Genomic DNA, 19240 nt, shown 5'->3' on the forward strand with positions numbered 1-19240 from the left:
TGGATGTCATAATTGCTTTTAAATTACCTGATAAACACGACCTGTTTACTCTCGAACATCGTCTAGTTCCTGCAGTTTTCTGTGCCGCCGAGTAAAACAAAATGTATGGGGTTGCTGGTACAATGCCTGCCCTATGGAGGTCTGCTATCTATTTGTCTGAGTTAAGATGCGGAGTCCGCGGAAAGACAATACATGATTACAATCGAACCCTCCACAGTGTACAGACACATGATAAAGGGAATAACGTGAGTGACGTTTAGTGCAAGATAAAGTCCGGTAAAGTCCGATCAAAGATAGTCCAAGGGTCTCCAATGAGGTAGATAGTAGTTCAGGACTGTTCTCTCTAGTTGATGGTTGGATGGTCGAGTTGTCTGATAACAGCTGGGAAGAACTGTCCCTGAATCTGGAGGAGTGCGTTTTCATACCTCTATACCCGATGGGAGAGGGGAGAAGGAGGTTTGTCCAGGGTGCCAATGCATCAGAGTCCGAATGTACGATGAAAGCATTCGTGATGGGGCAGGCGGCCGAGACCTGTCCATACATTCATTCAACACAAGACAATATCAGTCACACATACCCAACGGCGATGTATGGGCCCATTTATAGGGATGGTATTGGAGAGGAGTTGGAAGACGTTTTGTGGACGCCGCCTAAGTTAAATGATTTTTAGGGTATTAGCCCTGCAAGCAAGTTCAATTAAGATAAGGAATGAAAGTCCGAGTATTCTCCTTCATTGGTTCCTTATTTACTCATTCCGCATACCAATTATTAGGATACCCACACGGAACTAAGATTGTTTTGTTTGCCTTGAGACTCCCTGGATGTTAACAGGATTGACCGAATTACGGCTTTGAAGTTTTAGCAACTATTTCAGAATAGACAATAGACAATAGACAATAGGTGCAGGAGTAGGCCATTCGGCCCTTCGAGCCAGCACCACCATTCAATGTGATCATGGCTGATTATTCTCAATCAGTACCCCGTTTCTGCCTTCTCCCCATACCCCCTGACTCCGCTATCCTTAAGAGCTCTATCCAGCTCTCTCTTGAATGCATTCAGATAATTGGCCTCCACTGCCTTCTGAGGCAGAGAATTCCACAGATTTATAACTCTCTGACGGAAAAAGTTTTTCCTCATCTCCGTTCTAAATGGCCTACCCCTTATTCTTAAACTGTGACCCTGGTTCTGGACTCCCCCAACATTGGAAACATGTTTCCTGCCTCTAACGTGTCCAACCCCTTAATAATCTTATATGTTTCGATAAGATCCCCTCTCGTCCTTCTAAATTCCAGTGTATACTAGCCTAGTCGCTCCAGTCTTTCAACATACGACAGTCCCGCCATTCCGGGAATTAACCTAGTAAACCTACGTTGCACGCCCTCAACAGCAAGAATATCCTTCCTCAAATTTAGAGACCAAAACTGCACACAGTACTCCAGGTGCGGTCTCATTAGGGCCATGTACAACTGCAGAAGGACCTATTTGCTCCGATACTCAACTCCTCTTGTTATGAAGGCCAACATTCCATTGGCTTTCTTCACTGCCTGCTGTACCTGCATGCTTCCTTTCAGTGACTGATGCACTAGGACACCCAGATCTCGCTGTACGTCCCCTTTTCTTACCTTGACACCATTCAGATAATAATGCGATATATTGGCCTCGGCATTCCAGGTTTTAGATGGTTTGTTGTGATCATTAGTCTGTCAGGTCTCACGGTTATACATTATTTTGTGTAGTAATTTGTGGAGCAATTTTAATTTAAACGACAATTACTGAGAGGTTTATCAAGAAACAATAGTCTCCCTCTCCCCCGAAACATCACCCATCCCTTCTATTCGCAGATGTTGCATGTTTCGCTGAGTTACTCCAGCATTCCGTGTCTATCTTCGGTGTAAACCAGCATCCGACACGGCAGAATTACAGCTTTGTTTTCATAACGTCAAATGCGATGGAGTCAAATGCGATGGAATCACAGCGTTAAACACGCGGGCAGTGTATATCACACCCGATCATATGAAGTAGGGGCATGAGTGGTCCACTCGGCCCTTCTGGCCTGTTCCTGCTTTTAATAAAGCCACGGCTGATTTGATTGCATTCGCTGTCAGGGTAACAATTAATCACGACAGTGCTTTCAGGCCAACACCCTTGAATTCGAGATTTACCGGTGCATCCGTTTGGATACCATTATATTGAATGTTCCACCCACAGACATTTAACATCCACATTCCACATCGTGACCAATACCAACAAGAGAATCTAATCTCTTCCCTGCGGCCTTCCACCACTGGGTTTCCCACCATTAGGACCCCAGGGGGTCACATTTAGCCAGAAACTTCTCTGGTCGTCTAAAGTGATGCTGTAGCCACACGATCGGATCGGAGGCAGGCGAATGGACGGGTAACCTCTTGACTTCTCAAAGTCCTTCTCGCATCTCCAAGACTTAAAGGACGAGTGATGGAATTGTAGAAGCAAAGAATTGCAGATGCTGGTTTATACCAAAGACAGACACAAAGTGCTGGAGTAACTCAGCGGGTCCGGTACTATCTGTGGAGAGAATGGGCAGGGGAAGTTTCAGTTCATCCAAACAGTTTTATTGATTAAAGAATCATTAAAAAAATTCACGGGTTCAGGCCGCATCCTGCACAGAGGATCATTTATAGACATTCATGCATTCATGTTTATGTATCCAGTTGTGCTGCTGCAAGTAAGCATTTAATTGTTCTATCTGGGACATATGACAATAAAACATTCTTGACTCCTGACATAAAGTGCTGGAGTAACTCAGCGGGTCAGGCAACACCCCTGGAGAAAAAGGGTACGTGACTTTTCGGGTTGGGACCCTTCTTACGAACCTGGACGCATGCAGGTTGGGTGACAGACGTTGGCAGGGCCGCTTCGCTTGATATAATGTTAGAAATTGTCATTCAATAAACGCAAATTGGATGTTAAATTGGACTATCCCTTCTATTCAAAATCTTTTTGAAAATAAGGATCCCTTTTGACATTCCGCTCACCGAGAACATCAATAACGTGTCCTGCTAACCCTCTAAAAACTCCCAATTTTACGCATCGTTTTGAAAATCAGTGGGACATTAAAGATTTTATTTGGGATTCTTCCTGGAAAAATACCGCGTCACTTTAGCACAGTCACATGCAAGGATCTGAAAATAGCAATCTTTAGTTACAACTGACTTGTTCACTCCACGCCACAGCGAAGACTTGAGACGTCAGTTCTCTCGTGTCTCGGGGGTCTAGACATTGTCAGTTTCAGTTGGTATCAGATGCAGTGTAATGTTAGACTACCACTGGACTTAATCATTCCCAAACCAAATGTATTTTTACCTGTTTTCCCATGAAACAATGAGATTAAACTTTCTGCAGACCGCAGGGAGTTCTCCAATACATCCCACAAAGGGATAAATTATCATATCATATCATATCATATATATACAGCCGGAAACAGGCCTTTTTCGGCCCTCCAAGTCCGTGCCGCCCAGTGATCCCCGTACATTAACACTATCCTACACCCACTAGGGACAATTTTTACATTTACATTTACCCAGCCAATTAACCTTTAACAGAGCGATTTTGTCTCATCCCTCCCGTGCCTGCAGTTGTGTGAACTGTGTACCGTCTTTTTCATTAGATATAGATCTAAAATGTGTTTTACATTGTTAAATACTGAATTGCTAGATACATGGAACCACAAGAAACTGTAAATGCTGGGATCTCGATTTATAGCTGGTTTTATAACTGATTTATAAGTATATATTAATAATACAATCGATCGTGGATATTTGAAAAACTATCGATTTTGTATTGAGAGGAACAAAACAAATTGTGATAACTGCTTCTCCGACATTCTTCGCAGAGCGATGGTTTCCGTAAACATTCTTCTTAATTTAAAGCGTTTGCAGAGTGCCACTGGTGCAATTGCTACTTTCTCGGAAGCATTGCTCTATAACCTGACAATGGAAGTTGGAACAATCATACAAACTATAAGAAACAAATAGTGTGTAATCTAAAAAAAAAAGACACAAAGTGCTGGAGTAACTCTTGCATCCCTGGAGAATCCCTGGAGGCAGCATCCCTGGAGAGCATGGATGGGTCTGAAGAAGGGTCCCGACCCAAAACGTCGCCTATCCTTGTTCTCCCGTGATGCGTTAGTCCAGCACGGTGTCCTTCCTTTGCTGGAGTAATGCTGGCGAATTTCCTTGGCAGCATCTCGGGAGGACATGGCTAGGCAACGTTTTGGTTCTTCTTGGAGAAGGACTCCAGGTACACGTGCGCCACTGATGCTGCCCAACCCACTGAGTTACTCCAATGCCTTCTGTCCTCTTTTGTAAAGCAGCATCTGCAGTTCGTTGTGTCTAATGATTAACCTAAAAACAATCATCTCAAATACAAGAAAAATAATTATCTCAACCAAATGCACACAAGGCAAGCAAAATGAGGGCAACCAATGGTGCCAAAATGTCCTAGAGAGATCCTCCTATCGAGGCATTAGATAGTCAATGGTGGTTCATTAATTCACCGTGGGCGACATCAGGTGCGAAACGACAAGACCATCACATCTAAAGTGTGCTTGTAATCTCAACGCTGCTTTTCCACCCTCTGATCCCAACACTAGTAATTTTATTCAGAAAACTCAACGTTGTCTTTTCATCGTATGACCCCAACACTAGTAAATCTATCCAAAAAAACTCAACCAGCGACGTAGCTGGTCGTTGAATCTAAAGAGGAGTGAGTTAGGAACGTCCGTGCAAGGTCCTCTTCAGAACCTCCTTGGCTGTCTCCAGGGCGGTGGCAGCGAGGACCTCGATGTGAGGCACGACACCGACTCCCTCCAGGGATCTCCCGTCCGGACTGGACGACCTGAGGGTCGGCACGGTCAGGTAAAGGTGGGTGCCGTCTACGTGGTAGGTCTGAGGAGGGTGACAAACGCCGCTCGTCACTTCACCTACGACGTATGCTCTTCCCAGTCTCTTCATCACCGAGACGAATTGCTCGGCTGCTCCCGAGGTGAGGTTGCTGGTGAGGAGAATCAGCTCCCGTTTAGATCCATAACGCTCCCCTTGACAAAAAAAAAACAAACGCAAAACTAACAACAATGTAGGGCGGCAGCGGTAGAGTTGCTGCCTTAGACACGTGTTCGATCCAGGGCCGTCTTAACGCATGGGCCTGATGGGCACTTACCCGGGCCCCACGAGCATAGGGGCCCCATGCTGATCTGTGTATGTTAAGTGACTTGCAATAAATAAATACTACTTTTAAAATGTAGGTTCAATAAGTGCTATTTTCGCAACATTTTCGGTCACTAAGTGCTTCTCACAGCGATCGGTAAGTGCTTTTCGCAATAATGTAGCACCCTAAGTCCATCGCTAAGTGCTTTTCGGTAAGTGCTTTTCGCCGGCACGACAGGGGGGGCTGGTAGGGAAAGGGGGGTGGGGGAGAGTAACGGTAGGGGCCCCAGTACACTGCTTTGCCCGGGGGCCCATAATGCTGTAAAAACGGCCCTGGTTCGATCCTGACTACGGGTGCTGTCTGTACGGAGTTTGTACGTTCTCCCCATGACCGCGTGGGTTTCTCCGAGAACTTCTGTTCCCTCCCACACTCCAAAGACGTACAAGTTAGTAGGTTAATTAGCTTGGTATTACTTGAAAAATTGCCCCTGGTGTAGGATAGTGTTAGTGTGCGGGGATCGCTGGTCAGCGCGAACTCGGTGAGCCGAAGGGCCTGTTTTTCCACGTTGTATCTCTAAACTAAACTAAATTGTAATTATGAGGAATGTGGTTGAGAGCGAACATTGAAACATTTGCTGTCTTTTATATACTTACCGGACAGCCATGGAATGGTCCATATTTCGGAGGTTGTGTCCTCGGGTCTATTGTACACGGTATCCAGGAGCACAGGGTCGCCACCGTCAAAGAAATAGGAGCAGAGTGCTGGAATAGACGAGGCGGTTCCTCCCCCGTTGTACCTGCGTCATCCACAGGGTAGTACATTATTTGCACTTGTAAGCAACAATGCATTGGTGGAGTAGAGGGGAGGGGTGGTGGTGGTGGTGGGGGGGGGGGGGGGGGGGGGGGAGGGGGGATAGGGGAAGGGGGAGGGGTAAATTAAGCAAGATTCAGAATTAATGTAAACACCAGACACAAAGAATTGGGTTGTTGTCTGATTAATACATACCATCCAAACGTGGTCATCCGAGGCTTTGTTACTTGCGTTACATACATGCAAAGCTCTCTTTAATTCACCATCCCCATGAAGAATCAATTGTGTGGTGCATTAAATGATTGACTACAAACCTGGCGCCCCTATGTCCTCGGTCTCATGGTGGGGCATACCTTATCCTCACACCGTTTCCTCCGACCACTCTTTTGTTGACTCCTGGCACCCCAAGCTCTCCCCAGGTACTTTCCCCTGCAACCGCAGGAGATGCAACACCTGCCCCTGCACCTCACCCCTCACCTCCATCCAGGGTCCTACCAGGTGAGACAGAGGTTCCTGTGCAACCCCTCTAACCCCATCTACTGCATCCGGTATTTACAATGTGGTCTCCTGTACAGCGAGACCATGTGTAGACTCGACCACCGTTTTGCCGAACACCTGCACAGTAGGCCAAGGCTCTACCTGATCTCCCGGGTGCGAACCGTTTTAACTCCCCTCCCCATTCCCATACTGACCTTTTAAGAGAGATATCAAAAGGGTATCTGAAGGCTATTATTTCATGCAGAGGGTACTGCTCAATTGAAACAAGCCACAGGATGTGACAAAGGCCGGTACAATTAAGACATTTTAAAGGACACAGCTACAAGGATCGGAAAAGCGTGGAGCGAGACAGGCCAGGGGAAAGGTAAATGCAACTAGCTTAGTTCGACAACTTGGTCGACATGGACGAGTTGGGCCGACGGGACTGTTTCCGTGCGTGCGTCTAGGACTCCATGATCACAAGGAAACAGTTTTAAAAATCTCATTTGATTTTCATATCTCAAGATAGCACAACTAACAAGTCACAAGTTTGCCTTTAACACGCAATCTCGTAATTACGAAAGTTGCATAAAGGGGATGAACCGGGACTGGTGAAATCCGCACATGGAAGCAAACGGGTTTCTTCATATCATTTATATAGACAGACCGAAACATTATCCACGCTCATGCTAAGTTCACTTGCTAAAATTTGATAACACTATCTTGTTCATCAAACTTCTGGATTTATCTTTACAATAGAAAAAAAAATCATTTATGGATTTAGGACTAAATTCATGGAAATATTTCCCTATCGCCAAACATCAGTATAACTCTTAAACATCAACAGTAAATTATGAGCTTTCATTCACAAAATGCTGGAGTAACTCAGCAGGTCAGGCAGCATCTCGGGAGAGAAGGAATGGGTGACGTTTTGGGTCGAGACCCTTCTTCAGACTGAAGAAGAAGGGTCTCGACCCGAAACGTCACCCATTCCTTCTCTCCCGAGATGCTGCCTGACCTGCTGAGTTACTCCAGCATTTTGTGAATAAAAACCTTCGATTTGTATCAGCATCTGCAGTTATCTTCTTATACAATTATGAGCTTTCAATAAGGTAACTTTGTCCGGTTTGGAAATCTGAAATATTTAAATTGGTAAGACAAAACCTAGAAAATCTACAATGACGTGTGGTTTATTATAATCAGCCGCTCTACATTTGATTGTCCAGGCGCCATATACTGAATGTGTCGGATGGGACTGCAAATACTGATTTCCACCGATAGACACAAAATGCTGGAGTAACTCAGCGGGTCAGGCAGCATCTCTGGAGAAAAGGAATGGGTGACGTTTCGAGTCGAGACTCTCAGTCTGAAGAAAGGTCTCGACCCGAAACGTCACCTATTCCTTTACTCCAGAGATGCCTCCTAACCTGCTGAGTTACTCCAGCATTTTGTGTCTATCCATACACTGAATGCTTTCTCAGTTCCCTCAAGCACCTGCCCGATCGAGGCGATGCACGCTGCTTACAAAGGATGTGACAAGTCCTGGTATTGCACATAAACCCACATTCATGTACCAGCACAGTTGGTGAGAATCTCTTTACGTTTTAAACCATCCCAATCTCACCACCGCCCTCTATTGCCCACAAGCGGCATTGCTATTTGTCGTTCCTTATATTGGCCAATCTTCGGCAATCCTGCATAGTGTTACCAAATTAATGTCAAAAGATATTCATTGTGCCTGATCCAGGAAAGATGGTGACGGACCCAAACCCAATTTATGTTGGTTAATTACAGCCAGCCAACAGCAAAGCTTTCATCCAAGTTAGATACATAAACGCTGGAGTAATTTATCTGGACAGGCAGCATCACTGGATAGAAGGAATGGGTGGTCGAGACCCTTCTTAGGCAAGTTAGCCGGTTTGGACGGACAACTGTTTCGCAACCCTACGTCAACCGGCGCCCTGGGACGGACCGATCCACCTTGATCGGCCATTGCTATGTAGTTATCGTCCAGTTTCCATATGATTATTGAAGCTGAATATCAGGACGAATGATACATTATGTTAATCGAGTATCCCTACTTATGTCTGCCATTGCTGGGGTTCCCTGGTTGATGTCATATCGTTAGCTATCTACCGACCTAGCACACTTAATGTGGATGCAAGGAACTACAGATACTGGTTTACAAAAATGACAAAATTTAGTGTGCAGTGGTGACAATAGACAATAGACAATAGGTGCCATTCGGCCCTTCGAGCCAGCACCGCCATTCTATGTGATCATGGCTGATCATTCTCAATCAGTGCCCCGTTCCTGCCTTCTCCCCATACCCCCTGACTCCGCTATACTCAAGAGCTCTATCTAGCTCTCTCTTGAATGCATTCAGAGAATTGGCCTCCACTGCCTTCTGAGGCAGAGAATTCCACAGATTCACAATTCTCTGACTGAAAAGGATTTTCTTCATCTCCGTTCTAAATGGCCTACCCCATATTCTTAAACTGTGGCCCCTTGTTCTGGACTCCCCAAAAATTGGGAACATGTTTCCTGCCTCTAACGTGTCCAACCCCTTAATAATCTTATACGTTTCGATAAGATCCCCTCCCATCCTTCTAAATTCCAGTGTAAACAAGCCTGGTCGCTCCAGTCTTTCAACATATGACAGTCCCGCCATTCCGGGAATTAACCTAGTAAACCTACGCTGCACGCCCTATTAGAGTGAATCTTAGCGAGATGGTCGGTGTCTGCTGGGTTTCAGTCTGCGAACCATTTTATCTGAGTCATGTTCATGACTGGGCCAGAGACTCATACAACGCAGTGAGATCCGTTTTAGGCATGTAATCTCTTTGATGGGCGTACTTAACTAGTCCGGTGTTAATCCTACCAGTTGGACTTGGGACAAACCTTGGATACACCAGACATTAACGAACCTAAAGCTACACGCCGACTTTTGATCGACACAAGAAACACATTGACACAGGGGCTGGAACCTTGAGCAAAACACACAAAGCGCTGGAGGAACTCAGCGAGTCTGGTAGCATCTGTGGAGGCAACAGCCAAACGTTGTTACGAGTCGGGACTTCTTCAGTCTGGAGAAGGTCGCCGTGCCCTTCACAGGAAGGAGATGGCGCAGCAGTAGAGTTGCTGCCTATCAGCGCCAGAGACTCGGGGTTGACCCTGACCACTGGGTGCTGGCAGTACGGAGTTTGTACGCTCTCCCCTTGACCGCGTGGAGTCCGGTTTCAATAGACAATAGACAATAGGTGCAGGAGGAGGCCATTCGGCCCTTCGAGCCAGCACCGCCATTCAATGTGATCATGGCTGATCATTCTCAATCAGTACCCCGTTCCTGCCTTCTCCCCATACCCCCTGACTCCGCTATCCTTAAGAGCTCTATCTAGCTCTCTCTTGGATGCATTCAGAGAATTGGCCTCCACTGCCTTCTGAGGCAGAGAATTCCACAGATTCACAACTCTCTGACTGAAAAAGTTTTTCCTCATCTCAGTTCTAAATGGCCTACCCCTTATTCTTAAACTGTGGCCCCTTGTTCTGGACTCCCCCAACATTGGGAACATGTTTTCTGCCTCTAACGTGTCCAACCCCTTAATAATCTTATACGATTCGATAAGATCCCCTCTCATCCTTCTAAAGGATGGTTTCCTACCATACTCCAGAGACGTACAGGTTTGTAGGTTAATTGGCCTCGGTAAAAAGTGTGAAATTGTGCCTCGTGCGTAGGATAGTGCTACTGTACGGCGTGATTACTGGTCGGCGTGGACTCGGTGCGCCGAAGAGCCTGTTTAATTTCTTTTCAAGAAATTTGCTTAGTTTGAAGTATTTTGGGCACCCAGCAATTGATCAGAGCGTGTATCACATGTCACACCGGGAGATGACGGCAGGGGAAGAGAAAAGACATTCTGGCCTTCCATCACAGCGAGGAGGTGACTGGAGGAGACTCACTGTGATGGATGTTTCTTTTATTGTTTTGTGTTGGTTGTGATTGTGTGTGAAATTGTTTATTTTTAAATTGTTCATTTTTATTGCTCTATTGCTGGACTGTGGGCGACCTTTCATTTCACTGCACGTCTTGTATGTGTATGTGACAAATAAACTTGACTTGACTTGACACTCCCGTACAGCGATTGTTTCCATTTGCCGTACTCCTAATTTTGAATACCTAGCATAGCCAACAGATGAAGGTGATCTCAACACTGATCCACATGGAGATGTTTGGTTGGTTAATTGGCCACTGTAAATTGCCTCCAGTTTATCGGTGCGTGGTAGAATTTAGGAATGTGGGTAGAATGATATAGGGTTAATGTAGGATTGCCGTAAATGGGAATTTGAACCTCGGCGGGTCTCCCTGTTGAATGACTCATTGACAACACGAATCAGGGCGAGATTTGCGCATATTTTATAGTTTCGGAAATGGATTGAAACATAGAAACATAGAAAAACATAGAAAATAGGTGCAGGAGTAGGCCATTCGGCCCTTCGAGCCTGCACCGCCATTCAATATGATCATGGCTGATCATCCAACTCAGTATCCTGTACCTGCCTTCTCTCCATACCCCCTGATCCCTTTAGCCACAAGGGCCACATCTAACTCCCTCTTAAATATAGCCAATGAACTGGCCTCAACTACCTTCTGTGGCAGAGAATTCCACAGATTCACCAATCTCTGTGTGAAAAAAACCCTTCTCATCTCGGTCCTAAAAGACTTCCCCTTTATCCTTAAACTGTGACCCCTTGTTCTGGACTTCCCCAACATCGGGAACAATCTTCCTGCATCTAGCCTGTCCAACCCCTTAAGAATTTTGTAAGTTTCTATAAGATCCCCCCTCAATCTTCTAAATTCCAGCGATTGAAAGTAACACTGAGCATCACTATGAACGGATAGTCAACATTGCGGCGTACATTACCTGAGATCCACAATCAGTGCAACGGTGTGTGCAAGTTTACTCCATATATGTTTCTCCATTAGATCTGACACTTGGGTGATCAAGTCAATGTCAGCGAACATGTCGAACCGGAGGTAGCCGACTGCATTGTCAAACACTTTCGTTTGGAAGGCAAATTTAATTAAGTCTTCGAACATATCAGGAGGTGGCATCTAGGAAAAGCACATGGTAGGAGTTAATAGATTGCTTGTTCAATGTCCTGAAATTGAAATATGTTTTATTTCGGATTAGAACGTTCATAGGTGATAGGAGCAGAATTACGCCCATCGTCTACTACGCCATTCGATCATAGCTAATCTATCTTTCTCACTTAACCCAATTCTCCTGCCTTCTCCCCATAACCCCTGACACCCGTACTAATCAAGAATCTATCAATCTCTGCCTTAAAAAAATATCAATTGGCTTAGCCTCCACAGCCTTCTGTGGCAATGAATTCCACAGATTCACCATCACCTGACTAAAGAAAATCCTCCTCATCTCCTTCCGAAGGGAACGTTCTTTAATTCTGAGGCTATGACCTCTAGTCCTAGACTCTCCCACTAGTGGAAACATCCTCTCCACATCCACTCTATCCAGGCCTTTCACTATTCGGCAAGTTTCAATCAGATCCCCCTTCATCCTTGAATACTCAAAATGCGGCCTGATAGAGCATCGGGATTCGTTCCTGTAAACTTATTTTCTGTAAACTTACCGGCATGGGAACCACACTGAGGATATGGTCCTTTGGATTTTCGGGGATATGCGCTACCTTGAGATGTTTATCACCGGACAGTTTCTGCAGGTCCTCGGATAACTTCTGTGCAAGCTCCATCTCGGAATTAATGACATTGTACCTCCCCTCTTGAACCAAGTCGGCAATCTGCCCCGCTACCTTGGCGCCGGTTTCAGCGAACGCGTAATTGTCACCCACCAACTTCCCGGCCGTTCGCACAATCCCAGGCACCTTGGCCCGAAGCTCTATGATGCCAAGCGCCACGTTCATGGCTTCATTGGCCTTGACCATAACATGCGGCTCAGCGCCACAGACGCTCCAAACCTTCCCGGTGACGGCGCTCAGGGCGACTAGATTGGGGATGGATACATAGAGGTTGCTGTTTTCTATCCTGTAAATGGCGAGCGACAAGGCACCTCCGATGGTTGGCTCCCCGATCACCGTCGCCCTGTTCATGTCTTTCATTGCCCGGGTGAACACCTCGGCGGCGGAGCCCGTGATGTGACTGGTGAGGATGTAAACATCCTTATCGGGGCCATACCTTTGGCCAAGAACTTTTGGCAGCGTCCATACTTCCAAAGTGGACGAGGAGGAGCGGTTGAACACAGAATAAAGATGACGGGCGGGCTCGGCGTCGAAGAAATAAGAGCATAAAACTGGAATGGCGTTTGAATATCCACCAACGTTGTATCTCATATCAAGGATCAAGACGTCCGTATCGACCAGTTTGTTCCACACTTGGTCTAGTAATTGTGGAGCAACAAGGTTGATGATTTTTGCGTCGGCCATCATGTCGAAACGGAGGTACCCAATGTTATTTGGTAACACTTCAATTTTGAAAAGGGCTTGGATGATGTGATCGAGTTCCTCCGGGGTTGGTATTGAACCCACCTGCTCCTCCGGGACTTTAGGAGCGCTCTCGCTGTAGAAAACGTGAAACCGGTGGTCGCCAGAGGCCTCCTTCAGGTCCGAGGTGAGCTGAGCTGTCAGAGACTCGTAGTCCACGACAGGGCGGTATAAACCACCCAGCCACTTTGAACGGAGCAGAGAGCTGACCTTGGCGGCCGCCTCTGGGATGGCGTAGTGCGCATTTAGTAGGGCTCCAGTGTACTCCACCAGCCGAGAGACCTCAGCGTGGAACTTTATAACATCCCTCGCCTTGTCCAGCGCCTCTTCGGCCAACACAATGGCGTCGGGCACCACGCCGCCGCCCAGCCAACTCTCCCCGGTGTTGTCCATAAAGTTGATGAAGGGAATGGTGACCACCAAGTTGGTGTTTTGGATGTGAAATGATCGCGAGTGGAGAAGGACGCCGGATGTGATCTCCCCAATCACGGTGGCTCTGCACAGCGACTGCATCAGGTAGGCCAGCTCCTCGGCCGCCGTGGCTGTGTGGTGACTGGTCAGCACGTACACGCCCTTCCTCGGTCCATACGAGCTCCCGTCCAAGCCACGAAGGGTGACAAATTCTTTGGTGGAGTTGTTCAGCCGGTTAAATACGGTGTACAAGCGAACGGGCGGGCTTGGGTCTTGGAAGTAGGACAGCAACATCGGCAGAGCGGCCGACGTGCCACCCACGTTGTGCCTGAGATCTAGAATTAAATTGGCAGTGTCCTTAATTGGCCCCCAAACCTTCTCAACTATGTAGGGCCTCAGTTTTGTCAGCGCCGACTCGGTGGGAAACATATCGAATCTCAAGTAGCCAATGTTGCCCGGTAACATGTCCACATGAAACACGGCCGCCACGATCTGCTGGAGGTACCTAACATCATCTGGGAGTTCCTCGGGTGGACTCTGGTCTGTGGTGACCGGGGGTCCCGACCTTACACTGACCACCAGGCGGGGATCTTCAGAGATGGCCTGCAGCTCGTAGTTTAGCTTTTCCGCCAGGTCTTGCTCTGAAGTCACGGACGAGCCAGCGACCTGGGCAACCCGACTGGCCAGAGAAGGCACATGGTCCACGAAGGCATAGTAGTCGTCCAACAGCTCAGTGACCTTCCGGATGACACGGGGCACCTCCTTCCTCACGGCCAGGATGGAGGTCGCTTTCTCAAGGGCGACCTCAGCGTTCACCGCCACGCACGGGAACACACCGTTCACCTCCCAGCTCTGGCCGGTGATGGGGCTGATCGACCTTGACACGGGAACGGTGATGAACAGGTCGGACGGGCCGATGCGGAACTTCTGGACCTCGAGGGACCCCCCGGCTGTCTGCTCCCCGACCAAGAGTCCGCGGTCTAGGTGTTTCAGGATGTACGCCAGATCCTCGGCCACGCCACGGGTGTTCCTGCTCACTAGCACCAGGACATCCTTGTCCTTGCCGTAGCGCTCCCCCAGCAGAGCAGGCTGGGTCCAGATCTCCTTTGTGGCGTTGGACGGGCGGTCGTAGATGGACTCGACGTGAATCGGCGGGTTTGCCTCGCAGAAGTAAGATATAATGAAAGGAATACCAGAGACCCCCCCGCCGGTGCAGTAGCGGAGGTCCAGAACCATGGCGTTGGTGGTCACCATGTATTTCCAAACTGTGTCTACTAGAATCGGGCCAACCACTTTGACGATGTCCTCTTCAATGATGTGGTCAAGTCTCAAGTAACCCACGTTATTATCCAAAATCTTAAATTGGATAGCATTTTGGACCAAGGCAATGATCATCTCGCGACTGGGCGGAGGCAGGTCGATTGGTTCAGGGTCAGAAGATCCCGGTTCGTACGAGACCAGTAGCCGGGGGTCGTTCAGAGCTCCCTGGACACCCGAGGTCAGCATTGCGGCCAGGGTTTGAGGGTCGGTCACTCGCAGGATGTCGCCGCTCTGGTTCACCTGCCCGATGGCCTCTTTCATCCCAACCAAATTTTCTGGGAAACAGTACTTGTCCAACAGGATCTTGGCCATGTCCAACATCAGCGAGGACTGGAACATTTCTCCGATGGACACACGTTGGAGCAGCAAAAACGCCAGGCCGATGAACACAGTCCCAGCCATAATTCACACAGCTCCACTGAAACAACCCAGTCTGAAATGAACACTGTCTGTCTAAAATTGGGATGCTCCGCGTGAGATAGATTTAAGCTTTCATTTATGTTGAGCGGGTAATCTCATTAGTTTGAGCTCAGTAACCCGGACCATTGTCCATAAATAATACAAATTAGCGCTCTACCTAAATACATCTGGCGGGTTAAATTATGCACGAATCTCAGACCGGCACAGGATCCATGGTCGAAGTTCATCCAGAGTATATATAATACATTTATGGATATATATATATATTATGAATGTTATTTTTATATATGTTTATGTATATATCACACACATACACACACACACACACACACACACACACACACACACACACACACACACACACACACACACACACACACACAAATACAAACACACACGCACACACATACACAAACACACACGCACACACACACAAATACAAAAACACACACACATACACAGACACACACAAATACAAACACACACACACACACAAACAAACACACACACACACACATACATACACACACACAAACACACACGCACACACACACGTACGCGCACACGCACACACGCACACACGCACACTATATGTCTGTCTGTGTGTACATATACACTGTTTACAGTATATACTGTATATGGTAGACACAAAATGCTGGAGTAACTCAGCGGGACAGGCAGCATCTCTGGAGAGAAGGAATGGGTGACGTTTAGGTTCGAGACCCTTCTTCAGACTGATATCAGGGGAGTGGGCAGGACAGAGATAGAATGTAGTCGGAGACGGTAAGACTGGTGGGAGAATTGGGAAGGGGGAGGGGTGGAGAGAGAGAGGGAAAGCAAGGGCTATCTGAAGTTAGATAAGTCAATGTTCATACCGCTGGGGTGTAAGCTACCCAAGCGAAATATGAGGTGCTGTTCCTCCAATTTGCGCTGGGCCTCATTCTGAAAATGGAGGAGGCCCAGAACATCACCCATTCCTTCTCTCCAGTTACCTTCTCTCCTGACCCGCTGAGTTACTCCAGCATTTTGTGTCGACCTTCAATTTAAACTAGCATCTGCAGTTCTTTCCTACACACACACACACACGCACACACACACACACACGCACACACGCACACACACACACACACACGCACACACACACACACACACACACACACACACACACAAATACTGTATACACATGCACACTCGTACATATACACACAAACACACTCGTTTCCACACACACACACACACACACACACACACACACACACACACACACATAGGAAAGAAATCCGCAAATGCTGGTTTAAATCGAAGGTAGACACAAAATACTGGAGTAACTCAACGGGTCAGGCAGCATTTCTGGAGAGAAGGAATGGGTGACTTTTCGGGTCGAGACCCTTCTTCAGACATATATATATTATATATATTATATATATTACATATATATAATTTCTATCGGAACTGAGACGATGAACCTACTATTTCAAATATACATAGACCAGCATTTATGATATATGTATGACCTATATTTATGATATATATCTACACCACACATTTTCAAGGCAGCAATAACTGAATGCTAATTTGTGATCAATAAATAACATCGACGTTCTTGCTATTCTGATATTAATTTTGCTTCTATGCTACTCTCTGTTTTGAAGAGATCTAAATAGGGTTGCCTAATCAGAACGCGTCTGGCTCTACTACTAGGACTGGTGCCATTTGTGAGCGCGGAATTGAAGCGGCCCATGTTTCCCACTGCATTACGTAAATGGAATCCGCTGTGACACTAATCCCCGAGCAATAGGCGATTAACTTTTTAACACCGCCGCGTAACATATGGCCTTATCTGACCACCTGCCTCAACCAATGGAAGTCCTTGTGTCACGGGTACCGAAACTGCTTATCAGTTCAGCTGCCCTCGCTTCGGCTCAGTGTGTTCAGGAAGGACGTCAGCAGCTATAAGAAAATAACTGCAGATGCTGGTACAAATCGATTTATTCACAAAATGCTGGAGTAACTCAGCAGGTCAGGCAGCATCTCGGGAGAGAAGGAATGGGTGACGTTTCGGGTCGAGACCCTTCTTCAGCAGCTATTGTGCCTTTGCCTTGACGCTCGCTGCAGTTTTTCGAATATTTTGATATTCTGACGGTACCTAAGCCAGGAAGAAGGGTCTCGACCCGAAACTTCACCCATTCCTTCTCTCCAGAGATGCTGCCTGTCCCGCCGAGTTCAGCATTTTGTGCCTATTTTCGGGTTAATACAGCATCTGTAGTTCCTTCTTACTCAATGTGCAGGAAACGGTTGCATAGGTTACAGAAGTCTGGGGAGACCAAGTCAATGGATATTTTTAAGGCAGAGATGGACAGATTCTTGTACGGGTGCCAGGGGTTATCGGGAGAAGGCAGGAGTAGGGGGTGAATAGGGAACGGGAGATCAGCCATGATCGAATGGCGTAGTAGACTTGATGGGTCGAATGGCCTAACTCTGCTCCAATCACTTATGAATTTATAAACTTTCTAATCCGAAATAAAACAGGGTCGGCGATCGTTTCGCTGAACACCAAGGTAGGTCCGCCTAAACCTACCTGATCACCCGGTTGTTAAACACTTCAACTCCCCCTCCCATTCCCACACTGCCCTTTCTGTCCTGGGCCTCCTCCATTGTCAACGTGAGGTCCAGCCAAAATTGGAGGAACAACACCTCATATTTCGCTTGGGCAGCTTACACCCCAGCGGTATTAATATTGACTTCTCTAACTTCAAGTAACCCTTGCTTTCCCTCTCTCTCCATCCCTCCCCCCTTCCCAGTTCTCCGACCAGTCTGACTCTCGTAGTTTGACATTTTATCTCTGCTTGCTTTGTCGTTATCTTCTCCTTGATAACAATAATCCATTCTACATTTTCCTTGACCTTCATCCCCTTTGTCTCGTTTTCACAACTTGCATTTCCTTATCTCTGTATCTCCCTCTCCCCCGATTCAGTCTGAAGAAGGGTCTCGACCCGAAACGTCACCCATTCCTTCAATCCCGAGATGCTGCCTGTCCCGCTGAGTTACTCCAGCATTTTGTGTCTATCTTCGGTTTAAACCAGCATCTGCAGTTCCTTTTTACAACATATGTGTTATTTTATTTGGGTCCTGGTTGGATTCATTTACAGCAAAAAGCCAAAGCGAGTTATATCAACAGATATATATTTCCTAAATTTAAAGTATGACATTTTTCGTGGTAGTGAAATTGATGTTTATATGCGTGTATTTGGATGGATCGTCAATCCTAGTTTTACAATACAATACAATACAATACAATACAATATATCTTTATTGTCATTGTACAGGGTACAACGAGATTGGGAATGCGCCTCCCATACGATGCAATAAATTAATTAGCTAGTCAGTATTCATTTAAACAGCCCAATGAAACAAATTGTAACAGTTTTAAGACAGAATAAAGTGCAAGTAGATCTGTGCCGGATCACTGTGCGATGTGACCATCCGGCTCAGCAGGACCGGTTCATAGCAGCTATGGCCCTGGGGATGAAGCTGTTCCTGAGTCTGGGGGTGCGGGCGTAGAAGGCCACGTATCGTCTGCCCGATGGTAGAAGTTTGAACAGACTGTTGCAGGGGTGTGAAGAGTCTTTGTGGATGCTGGTGGCTTTTCTGAGGCATCGTGTGCTGTTGATGCCCTCCAAGGCTGGTAGCTGTGTTCCGATGGTCCTCTGAGCTCTATGGACTACCCTCTGAAGAGCTTTCCTCTCTGCCTCCGTGCAGCTGAGATACCACACAGGGATGCCATGTGTTAGGATGCTCTCTATGGTGCAGCGGTAAATACCGTTCATTGTAATTGCACAAATACAATTTGTTTGAAATCAGATTGAACTGTAATTTTTTTCTAAAGAAGGGTCAGTGCCAGAAACGTTACCTATCCATGTTCTTCAGAGATGCTGCCTGACCTGCTGAGTTACTCCAACATTTTTTTTTTTTTTGCGTTGGAAATTGTTCGACCTGTCTCGGTCCAGCCTGAAGAAGTGTCCCGATCCAAAACGTCGCCTGTCCATGTCCTCCACACAATACACGGTTACTCCAGCACTTCGTATTCTGGGCAAGATTGCAG

At 46.9% G+C, this 19240-nt stretch overlaps 1 protein-coding gene across 1 annotated transcript; it reads right to left on the bottom strand.

The window, feature by feature from the left end:
* Positions 1-3901: 3901 nt before the first annotated feature.
* On the bottom strand, positions 3902-15175 carry LOC144609980 (retinol-binding protein 3-like). Its single transcript, XM_078428393.1, has 4 exons — positions 12121-15175; positions 11391-11581; positions 5838-5980; positions 3902-5074 (listed from the first exon to the last, which is right to left on the bottom strand). Exons 1-4 carry the CDS (start codon positions 15118-15120, stop codon positions 4749-4751), a joined length of 3660 nt encoding a protein of 1219 aa, XP_078284519.1. The 5' UTR covers positions 15121-15175; the 3' UTR covers positions 3902-4748.
* Between the last annotated feature and the right edge of the window lie 4065 nt (positions 15176-19240).

This window comes from Rhinoraja longicauda, chromosome 35 (genome assembly GCF_053455715.1).
Source record: "Rhinoraja longicauda isolate Sanriku21f chromosome 35, sRhiLon1.1, whole genome shotgun sequence".
Classification (NCBI taxonomy): Eukaryota; Metazoa; Chordata; class Chondrichthyes; order Rajiformes; family Arhynchobatidae; genus Rhinoraja; species Rhinoraja longicauda.

Bases quoted from the DNA above. Each gene is read 5' to 3' on its own strand.
- LOC144609980 (XM_078428393.1), bottom strand. From the start codon at position 15,120: ATGGCTGGGACTGTGTTCATCGGCCTGGCGTTTTTGCTGCTCCAACGT. The intron at 5,981-11,390 runs GTAATGTACGCC...TGGATGACGCAG, and splicing joins GCACTGATTGTGGATCTCAG to GTACAACGGGGGAGGAACCG. The intron at 5,075-5,837 runs GTAAGTATATAA...TTTTTTGTCAAG, and splicing joins GACCATTCCATGGCTGTCCG to GGGAGCGTTATGGATCTAAA.